Source organism: Oncorhynchus keta, chromosome 10 (assembly GCF_023373465.1).
Source record: "Oncorhynchus keta strain PuntledgeMale-10-30-2019 chromosome 10, Oket_V2, whole genome shotgun sequence".
In the NCBI taxonomy this organism is placed as follows: Eukaryota; Metazoa; Chordata; class Actinopteri; order Salmoniformes; family Salmonidae; genus Oncorhynchus; species Oncorhynchus keta.
The window spans coordinates 38,096,935-38,111,528 of NC_068430.1; the positions used below are offsets into that span (position 1 = coordinate 38,096,935).

The window sequence follows — 14,594 nt, forward strand, 5'->3', positions numbered from 1 at the left end:
AGGGTCATGTCCACAAAGCGCTGTGCTACTCCATAGGAGCGGGATGCATTCTCCAGGGTAAGGGGATAGGGATGCAACATGCTGGAGGATTATGAAAACTCTTGAAGGAATAATTGCTTTTCAGATAAATGAAAAACAAGATGAAATGTCTATTTTGTTTTCTAATGGTAGCTTCTTTGAATATCAATTCCATAATAGGTGACATATCAAAGAGAGATTTAGTGAGACTTTTAAAGCTAATTATTCGAATTGCAACACATTGATATTTTAAGTGGATTTCTGCCTGTTTTAGACCTTAATAAACAATGACATAAAATGGATCAAATCTCACAAGTATCCATATTTCTGTGGTGCACAATTTCAGTGAAGGATCAAATACTTTGCGCTCTGGGACATTGTTGATTCGTTTTAGATAAGATTTGACATAGCAGAACTTTGACAACCTATTGCCAATACAGTCTTTATGTTTGGCTATCAGAAACCGTTCCATCGGCACGGTTGGTTTTTGGCGCGCTAGGACCCAGACGCGTGAAAGCGCAGCGCTTGGCCGCGAGCAGCAGCACTGGCGGCAGCGGGGCTCGGATCGCTTCCCCTGATTCCAAGCTTAACTTCCCGAGCTGCTGACGTCACTTGGCAGCCTGGGCTGTACTCGCCGCTCCATACATAGCGCCGAGAAAAATGCTGCTCTCCGTACCGCCAAGGACAGGAATCAATCCATACAACGGCTATAACAGCAGAAACGGCAAAAAGGTAAACCCTTTTCTGTTTTTTTGTGCGCTCCCGGTTAACCAGTGGGACAACACGCCCGTGTCAGTGGCGACAGAAATCTGTGTAGTGCGTGACAGCAATCTGCAGTGTCCTTGAAAAGCGAATCGTACCAAACCAACTTCGTTGTCCGTGGAGAAAATTGCTGCTCACTATTCTGCACCCCCACTGTGGTATGTGTAAAAACTGCTATTCGGTGGTCCGGGCATCGATGCAGCCTATATATTTAGTTTTTATTCACGATTTGGGAATTCAACCGTAGAGAGCAATACACGAACCATATACTTCTGTTCAGTCATTAGAAAAAGTCAATAATGGATACAAACTTTTATGGGCAACTGTACAGTATTGGGTCAGTGTACGTCTGTGCGTAAATGTGAATCCGAAAAGGTGGGGGTGGGGTGCAGATGAGGGAGACAGGGAATGTGTTATTCAATGTAGCCTTAATTGATTTCAGTCTCCTTTTCGGGATGGTGAACAATGAACAGTGATATCAAGTGTCAAATCAAGTATCCATTGTCTACGCAGCCGCGTAAGTTTGGCAAAGTTTTTTTTTTTTTTAAGGCAAAGATGCCCCACCCCTTGAAAGAACCCACCATTGTGACGATACCTACTTTCCCCAAATTATGAATAACAAAAAATAACAGTTACATTCAAAATACTGTAATGTTGTAGCCAGCAACAATCAATCTGCAACTGAAACGTTACAATTAACGTCGGGGATTGGACATTATTAAACATTGTAATATAACACATCTCAATGTAGCCTACCGCTTATGTAACAGTAATAATACTTCTTTTTGGTTTAAATTGTTTTTATGGCCTTACTATTAACGATATTTTACAATGTTATTACACCATATATTTTGTTATTATATTGATTAAGATTATTCGATTTTCTGTTGCATTAATGTTGAGTTCACAATACAAGATCAAAGCCAAAGCTATTGGTATCTATTAATGCAACACCTGACATATTTGATCAGTTATGCTGTAGCCATAATAGTTTTGCCACAAAGAGAAATGCAATCGTGTTTTCATAGTTGTTCTGATGAAGTGAGGTTACCATAATTAACAGCATTTCAGTTTCTCTCAGGAATATGAACATAGGCTAGAACGTTACATTTGAACTAAGGTGTTTTACTTAACTGTCATCAACTTAAATGACTATATACGAAATGAAGATATATCTCATCAGCCTTTCAAATTCGGCACATTTCAGTGTTGGTTAGGTGGCTATTGGATGCATTTACACAACAGGAAAAACTCACATTGTTGAAACAATGCTTTTATATGAATATATTTGCATGTAAAATGTGGCCTGTCTTTTATTATGTTGCTTGCCTGCCAAAGAGGCCTTTGAATAGTGTTTGCTATCCTTTCAAAGCCTCGGTCCTGTTGTGCAGGCCTGCCTGTGGCTGCTTGTGTTTACCTTTCCTCTACAAGAGCCTGATGTCATTTGTATTGCTTGAAGGAGGAGGAGGGTGTGGTCCTTTTCTCTGTTGCATCAGAGAGGGAGAGATAGACAGAGAGTGAGAAAGAGAGAGCGAGAAAGAGGGCGAGAGATACAGGACCAAATGAATACCACAGACCTACACCAATCTGTGACGATGCTAATTTTAGAAGTACATTGTCTTGTTGTGACATATTACTACATCTATCATGTCTAGACAATCATGTCTGCTACATCACTGAATTGAACCTGAAACAACGGACATCTTCAGTTATCATACAATTGGCCTAATTTTATTATTGTATTACTGGGGTAAGATTATTGTGATTAAGGGATTGGGGGAAACTAGGGGAATCAGGTTCCAGGAGTAAAATCATTAGCCGGTTAGAGTTCTAGGACTTTGTTTCTATAGGTGATTTCCCAAAGTGACTTTTCTTTCTCAAATTCCGCTTCTTCCAATGGGTGATATCAGTGTACTCTATTTCCTCTGTTTTCCTTGATGAGATATGTTACAAAATGTATAATGTGACTGGTTGAATCAAAGGAAGAGGATGTGTTCCTGTTTCACAAGCTTTGGCCTGATTTCCCCTGTATTCTTGACTTTACTGCCATCATTCTGGCATGATGTCACTCCATGAAACTCAACTGACTCCTTAGGGATAAACATTACGAATGCTCCATAGAAATGTGCACTCCTAAGAAGACGATCAACCTGCACAGAGTGTATAAAAAATTAAGAACACCTTCCTAATACTATCATACCCTGTTCAAAGGCATGTCAATATTTTGTCTTGCCCATTCACCCTCTGAATGGCACACGCATTCCATGTCTCAATTGTGTCAATGCTTGAAATTCATTCTTTAAACGGTCTCCTCCCCTTCATCTGCACTGATTTGAAGTGGATTTAACAAGTGACATCAATAAGGGATCCTAGCTTTCACCTTTATCCACCTGATCAGTCTATGTCATGGAAAGACCAGGTGTTCTTAATGTTTTGTACACTCAGTGTATATACTATAGTATTCTAAGTAGCCTGTGTTACACTGTAGGGCTTATGAGTAAGGACATAACAGTCACAGTCCATATGAAACAGTGTATATCAAATATATTATGATTCATTTATTGAGAGCTTAAATGTAATGACGACAACAAGCATACTATTTCTTCAGTGACAGTTTGAGTTCTGGTTCATAAGGTTAAGGTTTGATGATTGAGTAGCTTAAGCTACCGCTGTGAACTAATGTTTATTGATATCGAGAGAGAGAGAGAAAAAATGAAAAGGTTTCTTTCCAAAGGATAGACTTTTTGAGTTACAATTTTACATATTCTCAGCAAAGACAGATTTAAACAAGTTGCTGTTACCTCTGTATTTCAGTAATACCAATATTTCTACATTAAAGGGAAGGGAGATAGCCAGCATGTTGGTGCATTGCATGCAACGGTCAAATATCTACGCTAATCCTGTTTTTGTTTATGTTTAGAAATTGGTCTGTGTGGTGGAGTCCACTAAGATGTCATATGCACAAAGATGTGTGGAGAGATTCCTCGAATATCTCTCTCCCCCTCTCTGTTTCTCTGTCTTTCCCCATCAACTTGTCTCTCTCCCAAACTCATTCTCCCACCATCTCTGTCTCTCTCGCTCTCCCCCACTCTCGCTCTCTCTTTCTCTCTCCCTCTGTCTTTCTCTCTCCCTCCCTCTCTCTCTCCCTCCCTCCCTCTCCCTCTCCCTCACTCTCGCTCTCTCTCCCTCTCGCTCTCTCTCCCTCTGTCTTTCTCTCTCCCTCCATCCTTCTCCCTCTCCCTCTCCCTCTCTCTCTCTCCCTCTCCCTCTCTCTCTCCCCCTCGTCTCCTTCTGTCAAGCGTTTCCGTATACCTGAGCGGCTGGCAGCAGTAAATAAGAGACAGAACACAAAATATACAGCGTGCTGAGCTGAGGGCTGAAAAAAGAGCCCTTTGTGTGTGGGAGGTGATTAGCAACCAGATGGCACCAGGGGTTTGGTTACTGTGGTGCCTCCAGAGTCACCTGCTCACCCTCCTCTGCCTGCCCCACTATCTCCGTTTTTCTCCTTTCCTGAATTTCCTGGTAGAAAATATAAAACGAGGAGGCAGGTTAATCCAAACCAAAGACTGAATGTTTCTATACAGTATTGTGCTCTTTTGTATGTGCACATTTGTTTTTTTTGCAATCAATTTTAGAACTCAATTCATGTGAATGAATGATGATTGAATGGCAGGTATCATTTGCAAAGTCTATCATTGTTTTATTGAGTGTTAATATATGCTGGTGTTTAGTGCTAAAACCCATGATAAAATAAATTATACAAAAGGCATGGTGCCTTGTCTTTGTAAGAGGATACCCTTCAATTTATAAAGATGGAAAAATGTTACTGAATGGCAATAACATACAGCAGTCTCTCTCTTTAATACTTATGACTAAGTATTAAAATGCAACATGAAAATAAACTTAAGCGACCACAACAAGTACCTGTTTATGAGGGAAAGATCTGTGAGTGTTCCACAAAAAGGCTATTCACTGTAAGATCCCCTGAGGAGGCCTGGTGGAAGTGAGGCCCTACATGCCTTTCCTTTGAGTTAAACCATTTCATACTTTCACTTTCAACCCCCAAAAACCTTTGAAATATCACCAACATTGTAGGATGCTAGCCCTAATGTAAACCAGGGAGCTTACTTTCAGCACTCTTTTGGCTTTCATGTTCCTTTCTTTGGTGCTGAGAGATCTGAGTAGGGTAGATGACAGCTATGGAATTTTTTGAATCTAAAAAAATATGTGCCACACAACAATGGGTGTTTGTTTGTATGTCTGAAAGGCTCAGAAGATGTCTGACATGCTCACCAAGTTGTGTATCTTGTCATGACCAGGCTTGCCTTCATCCATAAATGTATTTTATTTTACTGCATGCACATAGAATTTTATCGAATGTAGCCGCCTAACCAACTTAAGAAAATATATTTAAGCTTAGTAAATTCAATCTTCTCACGAATAGACCATTTCAGTATGTCATTTTTTTTAGAAAAGGTATGAAATTCAAATCGAGAAATAACATGTCTTCTCCATGAAATCGGTCGTCACTAGTTAACACAGCCACAAAGTCATAATTATGGTTCAACATCGCCATTTCATTTCTAAAAATGTATGTTAAAATCAGATTTTAAACCTAACCCTAACATTTACCCTAACCTTAACCACAAATCTAACCTAATGCCTAATTCTAACCTTAAATGAATGCCAAAAATAAATGTATTTTTGTCCATTTTGACTTTGTGGCTGTGTTATCTAGTGGAAACCCCATCTAGAGTCGATTGACGCGCCGGTACGTCTATCTAAGTAACAAAATAACATAATCTACATCAAAATCCGTCAGTCTAAACTAGAGATACCTGTGTTTTTGCTTTGGATGCATCTCAATATCCACCATATCCACCATATCTGCCTATGTCGCACTTCCGCATCTGCGGTGAAAGGTGACAGAGCTAGAGCGGTATGTCAGACCATGAGACATCCTGAAAATTGGTCTTCTAACGAAATGTCTGTAGTGTCCGAATGGTTTAACCTATTATGACCATGCTATGGAAAGGGGGTGTTCTCAAAAACACATGCTGTTCTCCGTTTTGCTCTATGGCGCCCAGAAGTGTCATGGGACACTTAAAAAAAATTACCGGGTTAAAAAAATATATGAAAGGAGTTTTATGCCTACCCCCAAAATGGGTTAAATATGTGTACAAAAAAAAGTTTTCTGAGCTTTCATATCCTACATATAGGACACACACTTCAAAACCTTGTTTCTTATTATGTACCTTTTTAAAATGTATTTTCCATTTATGAATGTGTTATTCAATGCGTTTCTCTGAGCTATAGTAGTAAAGGCCAAATTCAATATTTTACAAATATATATATATATATATATTATACCTAAAGCGGTCCTAAAATTCAAAATCAAATAGCTAAAAGATCCATAGTATGACCATCCTTTAACAATTCCATATTTCAGAGTAGACCCCCCCCCCAAATACATTTAAACTCAGTTGTTCACAATTCCTGACATGTATTCCTAGTAAACATTCCCTCTCTTAGGTCAGTTAGGAGAATGATTTATTTCAGCTTTTATTTCTTTCATCACATTCCCAGTGGGTCAGAAGTTTACATACACTCAATTAGTATTTGGTAGCATTGCCTTTAAATTGTTTAACTTGGGTCAAACATTTCGGCTAGCCTTTCACAAGTTTCCCACAATAAGTTGGGTGAATTTTGGCCCATTCCTCCTGACAGAGCTGGTGTAACTGAGTCAGGTGTGTAGGCCTCCTTGATCGCACACGCTTTTTCAGTTCTCAGTTTTTTCAGTTTTCAGTTCTGCCCACAAATTCTCTATAGGATTGAGGTCAGGGCTTTGTGATGGCCACTCCCATACCTTGATTTTGCTCTCCTTAGGCCATTTTGCCACAACTTTGGAAGTATGCTTGGGGCCATTCTCCATTTGGAAGACCCATTTGCGACCAAGCTTTAACTTCCTGACTGATGTCTGAGATGTTGCTTCAATATATCCACATAATTTTCCTGCCTCATGATGCCACCTATTTTGTGAAGTGCACCAGTCCCTCCTGCAGCAAAACACCCCCACAACATGATGCTGCCACCCCCCGTGCTTCACGGTTGGGATGGTGTTCTTCGAAACATAACGATGGTCATAATGGCCAAACAGTTCTATTGTTGTTTCATCAGACCAGAGGACATTTCTCCAAAAAGTATGATCTTTGTCCCCATGTGCAGTTGCAAACCGTAGTCTGGCTTTTTTATGGTGGTTTTGGAGCAGTGGATTCTTCCTTGCTGAGCGGCCTTTCAGGTTATGTCGATATAGGACTCGTTTTACTGTGGATATAGATACTTTTGTACCGGTTTCCTCCAGCATCTTCACAAGGTCCTTTGCTGTTCTTCTGGGATTGATTTGCACTTTTCTCACCAAAGTGCGTTAATCTCTAGGAGACATAATGCGTCTCCTTCTTGAGCGGTATGACGGCTGAGTGGTCCCATGGTGTTTAAACTTGCATACTATTGTTTGTACAGATGAAAATGGTACCGTCTGGCGTTTGGACTTGTGGAGGTCTACAATTTTTTTTCTGAGATCTTGGTTAATTTCTTTTGATTTTCCCATGATGTCAAGCAAAGAGGCACTGAGTTTGTTGGCAGGCCTTGCAATACATCCACAGGTACACCTCCAATTGACTCAAATTAAATCAGTTAGCCTATCAGAAGCTGCTAAAGCCATGACATCATTTTATGGAGTTTTCCATGCAGTTTAAAGGCACAGCCAACTTAGTGTATGTAAACATCTGACCAACTGGAATTGTGATACAGTGTATTATAAGTGAAATAATCTTTCTGTAAACAATTGTTGGAAAAATGACTTGTGTCATGCACAAAATAGATGTCCTAACCAACTTGCCAAAACTATAGTTTGTTAACAAGAAATTTGTGGAGTGGTTGAAAAACGAGTTTTAATGACTCCAACCTAAGTATATGTAAACTTCTGACTTCAACTCTATATTTAGTATCTCTACCAGTAAGTCTTCTGTTGGGTGTCTGTGCTTTGTTACAGACTTGGTATATCTGGCCATTGTTATATTGTCTCCTTTGTATTGTCTCCTTTGTAGACTATGTCATGGATAATACTCTGTATAAGAGCCAGTTAAAATACGTCTGGGCTTTTAAGTCCCGTATAGAAACATGCACAAACCTTTTGTCCCCTGGGGAATATCAAAGAGGCCTTCTCAAACATGGACACATTGTTCTTTTCAGCAACATCAACTACCAGGGGGATGTATTATCAGACACTACACATTTATGCATTTTAAGCTGGGCTGGTGTAGTGGATAGGTGGGATAGTTGCAGTCAGTGGCTTCATTCCAGGCTGACTGCATTGCAGACGCCTGCCAGATCTGACAACGCCTGGATAGGTGTTTACCATATCAGCTAAGCATATCATATGACATACCAATCTGATGCCCAACCTTGCAGCCGATGGGCCCAGCTCCAGCTGTATGTTTATCTAAGTCCCTGTCATTGTTTAATGCATCAGACGTTTGTGGTCTCTCCCTCCATTGCCAACCACATGAGTAGTACAAGGTGAGCAGGTATAGAGAGCGACAAACAGGGGGAGAGAGAGAGAGAGAGAGAGAGAGAGAGAAACAGAGGGAGGGAGAGTCCTTGGAGAAAGCACAGCTGTCTGAAATATGATGCCAAGCACTGCAGTGATGCCAGGTACTGACACGAACATTACGCCTGAATGTGAGCAAGAAAGACAAAGAAAAGGATGAAAGAGTTAGAGAGAGAAAAGGGCATGGAAGAGGGATGCAAGGGAGAGAGAGAGGAAGGCAAGAACAGTAGGAGAGAGCGAGAGAGGGTACTAGGGGGAGAAGTGTGGGGGGCTGTTTGTCCTTTGTCACCTGGTAGGAATGCAGAGTGGCTGTCTGGCTGATGAAAATGACTGATCAGGAGCGAAAATAAAGGGATGTCCTGTCTGCCTCTGTGTGCTCTATCGGCCTGCCAACTATAACCCACAGCACCGGAACGTTCAGCCTATGTTCAGAGTAACGTTTGCCAGTCACCTGAGGCCAAGGCCCGAGAATAATGACTTTATTTTACTGTAAGAAACCAAGCCTATTGCTTTGTGGTCGTACCGTGTTGGCTGGAGAACAGGATAAGGAAAGGTAACTATTTGGTGGATCTGAGAGTGCAGTTGTGGAATAGATGGATTTCGTTATCAGATACGTTATACATAGATTCAAATGTTGAATGATCTACTGTAGTTTTAATATCAAATTGACACATTGGGTTTAATGTTGCAAAAACATTAAGCATTTTACGACAAGTCTTTAGTCTAAATGTACTCAACTGTGGGCTATTTTCTTGGCTCTGAAAGAGCCCAGACAGTTCACAGATTTGTATGTCACCGTCCTCTCCTTTTGGCGGTGGGAACAAATGTTCCAGCTATAGGATACAGGAAACCAGCTATAAAACAGACAAGCCCAACAGGAAGAAGAAGATAGAAACAGAGAGCAAGACAGAGAGCAAGCAAGAAGGGAGAATGGGTTTGTGCGCTCAGATTTCCTGAAACTATTAAACAACAGTGTGGCCTATAAAATGGTCAGTGAACAGCAGTGTCTTCTATCCCAGGCCATTCTTCTGCCCATCATGGAGGAAGTGGGGAATATATTAAAGTTTGTCTGATATATGGACAGGGAAACGGTAAGCATTTCAGTGTAATGCAGATTGGGTAGCCTAGTCTGAGTGGAACTTGTCAGGTTGGTAGCAGAGGGACTGCTGAAGGAAAACGAGTTGAGGTTTTAGTGTTATCCTGGGGCGGCAGCGTAGCCTAGTGGTTAGAGCGTTGGACTAGTAACCAGAAGGTTGCGAGTTCAAACCCCCGAGCTGACAAGGTACAAATCTTAACAGGCAGTTAACCCACTGTTCCCAGGCCGTCATTGAAAATAAGAATGTGTTCTTAACTGACTTGCCTGGTTAAATAAAGGTCAAATATATATATTTTTTTAAATCGAGTGTGTGCCCTGGAAACGAGAGTGGTCACAGGATAAAGTTACTATTATGAGTTAGTCTGAGGTGGCTGCATGGTCAGAGAGACAGATTGGAAACCCAGACCCACTTCCCTACAGACAAAGATAGCCAAGCTAGACTGTGTGAATGTAACAAGTACCTTTGTGAATGAGTTCATTACAAGCAGAAAGCTACAGGCTATTTAGCCACTAGGTTTGGTATGATGGAATTACAGGCTCTGTGGCCACTAAGTTTGGTATGATGGAATTACAGGCTCTGTAGCCACTAGGTTTGGTGTGACGGAAGCAGCTCCAGTCTACTCAACATCACACATACTTGCTGTGGTCATAATCCCTCATTTTGGGAAATGGAGAGCAATTAGATTGCTTTTATCGTCCACAGCAACTGTGTGTGTAGCCCTAGTTAAAGGTTACTGTAGAAATCATGTTCCTATAAAGATGTGGGCACACCATTCCTGCAGGTTTTCTATTCTACATAGGACACACACAAACGCACCGACATTCATTTCTAGAGTTACGAATATATAATGATCAGTATTCATGTGTTCATTACAAAAAAAGAGTGAGAAAGGTATTCGCTGGAAAATGACTGCACACCGTTAACACCAAGTGGGTGCACTGGTGTGTGTGGTGTAGTGTGCAATGTTCCCTCTAAGCTGCATGCGTGCTGGGACTGCTGCACAGAAGAAATATCAGCTTGCGTAGAGAAGCACGAGATTGAACTTCACTCGACTTTCTAGTTCCCCTTTCGTTTTCCCCTTTAGTTTCCCTCTACAGTGAGAATTGTGATCGAATCAACGCAATATACTGATTGCAACATATCGAAACAAAACAAACTATGCAAGAGATTTTCTTGTAGGCAGCGTGCATTGGAGTAGGATTCTATTACATTGACAGGCACGACCCATACTCTACCAAACTGGTGCGCCATAACCAATCAGAGCTGCAGTCTCCCTATATGCAAATATACCATTGCCATATATGGATATGTGCCATTCACTTTGAACAGGACTGTGTACACAGTATGAGTGGTCATGAGCTGTGCCTGTTTTGAGATCAAAGCGAGAGCTGCATGTAGCCAGTGTGCACATTTGTTCATATTCTTTGCTATTAAGTGAGTTATTATCCCAGTTATAGCTAATTTCTAGTCAGCAATGGGGGGAGTGGTTTCTTCCTCCGAGAGCACAAAACATATGCATTTCTAGCCATCTTTGAAAAACGAGTCAGGTTAACAGCTTTTTTATGTCTTAAAGGTAAGCTAAGTAGCCATTAGGCAGAGGTTAGCACAATTTGTCTGATTCTCGGTAATAATGTTATGGGATAATAATGAATTTTATTTTGTAAAGTGGTTTCTTGCATCAAACAACGCAATATTTTCGGTCACCTCCTTATCTGAAGGACAAGTTGATAAACAGGTTCATGTCAAGCCATGCATGTTTTTTTTTTCAAAAGTCTCATGAAATGTAGGCCTCTGTTGAACACCACACATTGGCTGCTACTGTTGGCTGAATGATAGAACAGCTATTTCCATGTTAAAATATTATGGGATGCATCTTCTCCCATTGTTTTTGATGTTAGTCCACTCTGATAGGTCACATCATGAACAAATAGCCACAGTAGCCTACTTGGCCACTGTTATAATTGTAACTTAAAGTGGGTACAGCCTCAATGATCACAGTAAACGCACACCAAAAGTTGCACAGAATTTTCAAATCTGCTCTGTGGTTGTATAGTGTGTGTGTGTGTGTGTGTGTGTGTGAGGGAAAGAGAGAGAGGGGGGAGAGTGAAGGGGAGATTAAAACTCCCCCATCTCTTGTGTTTTAATTTGACCAGGGCATGCCCACATGTCATCTAACATGAGCAAATACAGAGAATCTTTTCAGGCTGAATCAGCATTGGAGGACCTGGAGAAATGAGCCTGCGTCTGGGCTTCAGGGGGTTCAGTGGCAGCTCATATGGGGGGGTTATCTCCTTTTTTTTGTTCAGGGGACACAAAGGGGGACACTGTGTCCCTGTGGATGAGGTGTAATTAGCGAGATTCGGCCCCTGCTCTTGACTCGCCCCTCTGTGTCTCGACCTCCCCCCCCCACTGAGGTATTCCTAAACATGGGGAGTCTGATCTGTAGACAAATTGACCCATTGTCCCCCTGGTGCAGTTCGTCCACTGAGCCTGGCCTAATTAGAACCCCTTCAGGAGACAAGCAGGGAACAGGAGAGGGCCTCTATAGGAGAGCAATACTATAGGCAGTATTCTACAAAACACCTTGGAATAGGCTACTGCAGAGGGGCTGGCAAGGATGAAGAATATTTGTTATTTTTCATTAGTCAAACGACACGTGGCGGTTCGATTGGGAAGGTGAATGGAATGCTTCAGTTGTCTTAAGAAATGGAATTATACACCGCAACAGATCTCAAGGAACTTCACTGGACTTTGTGCAAACTGGAAACCGCATATCCTGACTCTGCTTTTATTGTAGCTGGGGACTTTAATAAAGCAAATCTATGGAAAACGCTATTGAAGTTCTATCAACACATCGCCTGCACTACTCGCTCATCAATAATTTTTGACCATTGCTACTCCCCCTTCCGGGATGGCTACAATGCCCTCCCCCACCAGCCCTTCAGCAAATCAGATCACTCCTTCATTCTGCTCCTCCCTTCCTATAGGCAGAAACTTAAACAGGAAGTACCCATGGTAAATACTGTTCAACTTTGGTCTGACCAATCAGAATCTATCATTGTTTTGATCACACATCTTGGGATATGTTCCAGATTGCCCTTGAGAATAATATTGACGTATACTCTGGCTCTGTGATTGAGTTAATCAGGAAGTGTATAATGGACGTTGTTCCCACTGTGACGATTAGAACGAAGAGACAAAGTGGAGTCACAATTCAACGGCTCAGACACGAGACATAAGTTTTAGGGACTCCAGACAATCATGGATTATAAAGGGAAAACCAGCCATGTTGTTGACATCGATGCCTTGCTCCCAGAGAAGCTAAACACCTTCTTCGCACGCTTTGAGGAAAACACAGTGACCACCGCCGCTCACGAGGACTGTGAGCTCCTGTTCTCCGTGGCCGTGGCCAACGTGAGTAAGACATTTAAGGGTGTTAACCCTTGCAAGGCTGCCAGCCCAGATGGAATCCCTAGCCGCGTCCTCAGAGTATGTGCCAACCAGCTGGCTGGAGTGTTTACACACATATTTAATCTCTCTCTATCCAGTCTATTGTCCCCACTTGCTTCAAGATGTCCACCATTGTTCCTGTACCCAAGAAAGCAAAGTTAACTGAACTAAATGACTATCGCCCTGTAGCACTGACTTCTGTCATCTTGAAGTGCTTTGAGAGGCTAGTTAAGGATCATATCACCTCCACCTTAGAGCCACTATAGTTTGCATATCGCCCCAACAGATCCACGGATGACGCAATCACATTTGCCTTTGCACTGCACACTGCCCTATCCCATCTGGACAAGAGGAATACCTATGTAAGAATGCTGTTCATCGACTATAGCTCAGCCTTCAACACCATAGTGCCCTCCAAGCTCATCACTAAGCTTGGGGTCCTGGGTCTGAACTAGAGACCGGCCGATTAATCAGCATGGCCGATTAATTAGGGCCGATTTCAAGTTTTCATAACAATCGGTAATCTGCATTTTTGGATGACGATTATGACCGATTACATTGCATTCCACGAGGAAACTGCGTGGCAGGCAGAACACCTGTTACATGAGTGCAGCAAGAAGCCAAGGTAAGTTGCTAGCTAGCATTAAACTTATCTTATAAAAAACTATCAATCTTCACAAAGTCACTAGTTAACTACACATGGTTGATGATATTACTAGGTTAACTAGCTTGTCCTGCGTTGCATATAATCAATGCGGTGCCTGTTAATTTATCATCGAATCAGCCTCATTCGGGGGATATGCAAAAGTTTGGGCCATCTGGCTCGTTGTGAACTAATTTTCCAGTATTTTACATAATTATGACATAACATTGAAGGTTGTGCAATGTAGCAGCAATATTTAGACTCAGGTTTGCCACCCGTTCTATGAAATACGGAATGGTTCCGTATTTCACTGAAAGAATAAACGTTTTGTTTTCGAGATGATAATTTCCTGATTTGACCATATTAATGACCAAAGGCTCGTATTTCTGTGTTTATTAAATTATAATTAAGTCTATGATTTGATATTTGATAGAGCAGTCTGACTGAGCGGTGGTAGGCTGCAGCAGGCTTGTAAGCATTCATTCAAACTTTACTACGTTTGCCAGCAGCTCTTAGCAATGCTTGATTCACAGCTCTGTTTATGACTCCAAGACTATCAACTCCTGAGATTAGGCTGGCAAAAATAAAGTGCCTATTAAAACATCCAATAGTCAAAGGTATATGAAATACAAATGGTATAGAGAGAAATAGTCAACGCGTTAATAATTCCAATAGTAAGTACAACCTAAAACTTCTTAACTGGGAATATTGAACCACCAGCTTTCATATGTTCTCATGTTCTGAGCAAGGAACTTAAACGTTAGCTTTTTTACATGGGACATATTGCACTTTTACTTTCTTCTCCAACACTGTGTTTTTGCATTATTTAAACCAAATTGAGCATGTTTCATTACTTATTTGAGACTAAATAGATATTATTTATGTATTATATTAAGTTAAAATAAAAGTGTTAATTCAGTATTGTTGTAATTGTCATTATTACAAAAATATATACAAATCGGCCAATTAATCGGTATCTGCTTTTTTTGGTCCTCCAATAATCAGTATCGGTATC

The 14,594-nt window shown here is 41.2% G+C and overlaps 1 protein-coding gene across 2 annotated transcripts in view; it reads left to right on the forward strand.

Annotated features, from left to right (window-relative positions):
• The first annotated feature begins 549 nt into the window (after positions 1–549).
• LOC118388649 (RNA-binding motif, single-stranded-interacting protein 2-like) overlaps positions 550–14,594 on the forward strand; it is a 55,466-nt gene continuing 41,421 nt past the window's right edge. Inside the window, exon 1 of one of the 2 annotated variants that reach the window (XM_035777924.2) lies at positions 550–750. In XM_035777924.2, coding sequence (XP_035633817.1) covers positions 679–750 — 72 coding nt within the window. In that variant the 5' untranslated portion in view covers positions 550–678. The remainder of the gene's footprint in view (positions 751–14,594) is intronic. The other variant, XM_035777923.2, reaches the window with a different exon arrangement.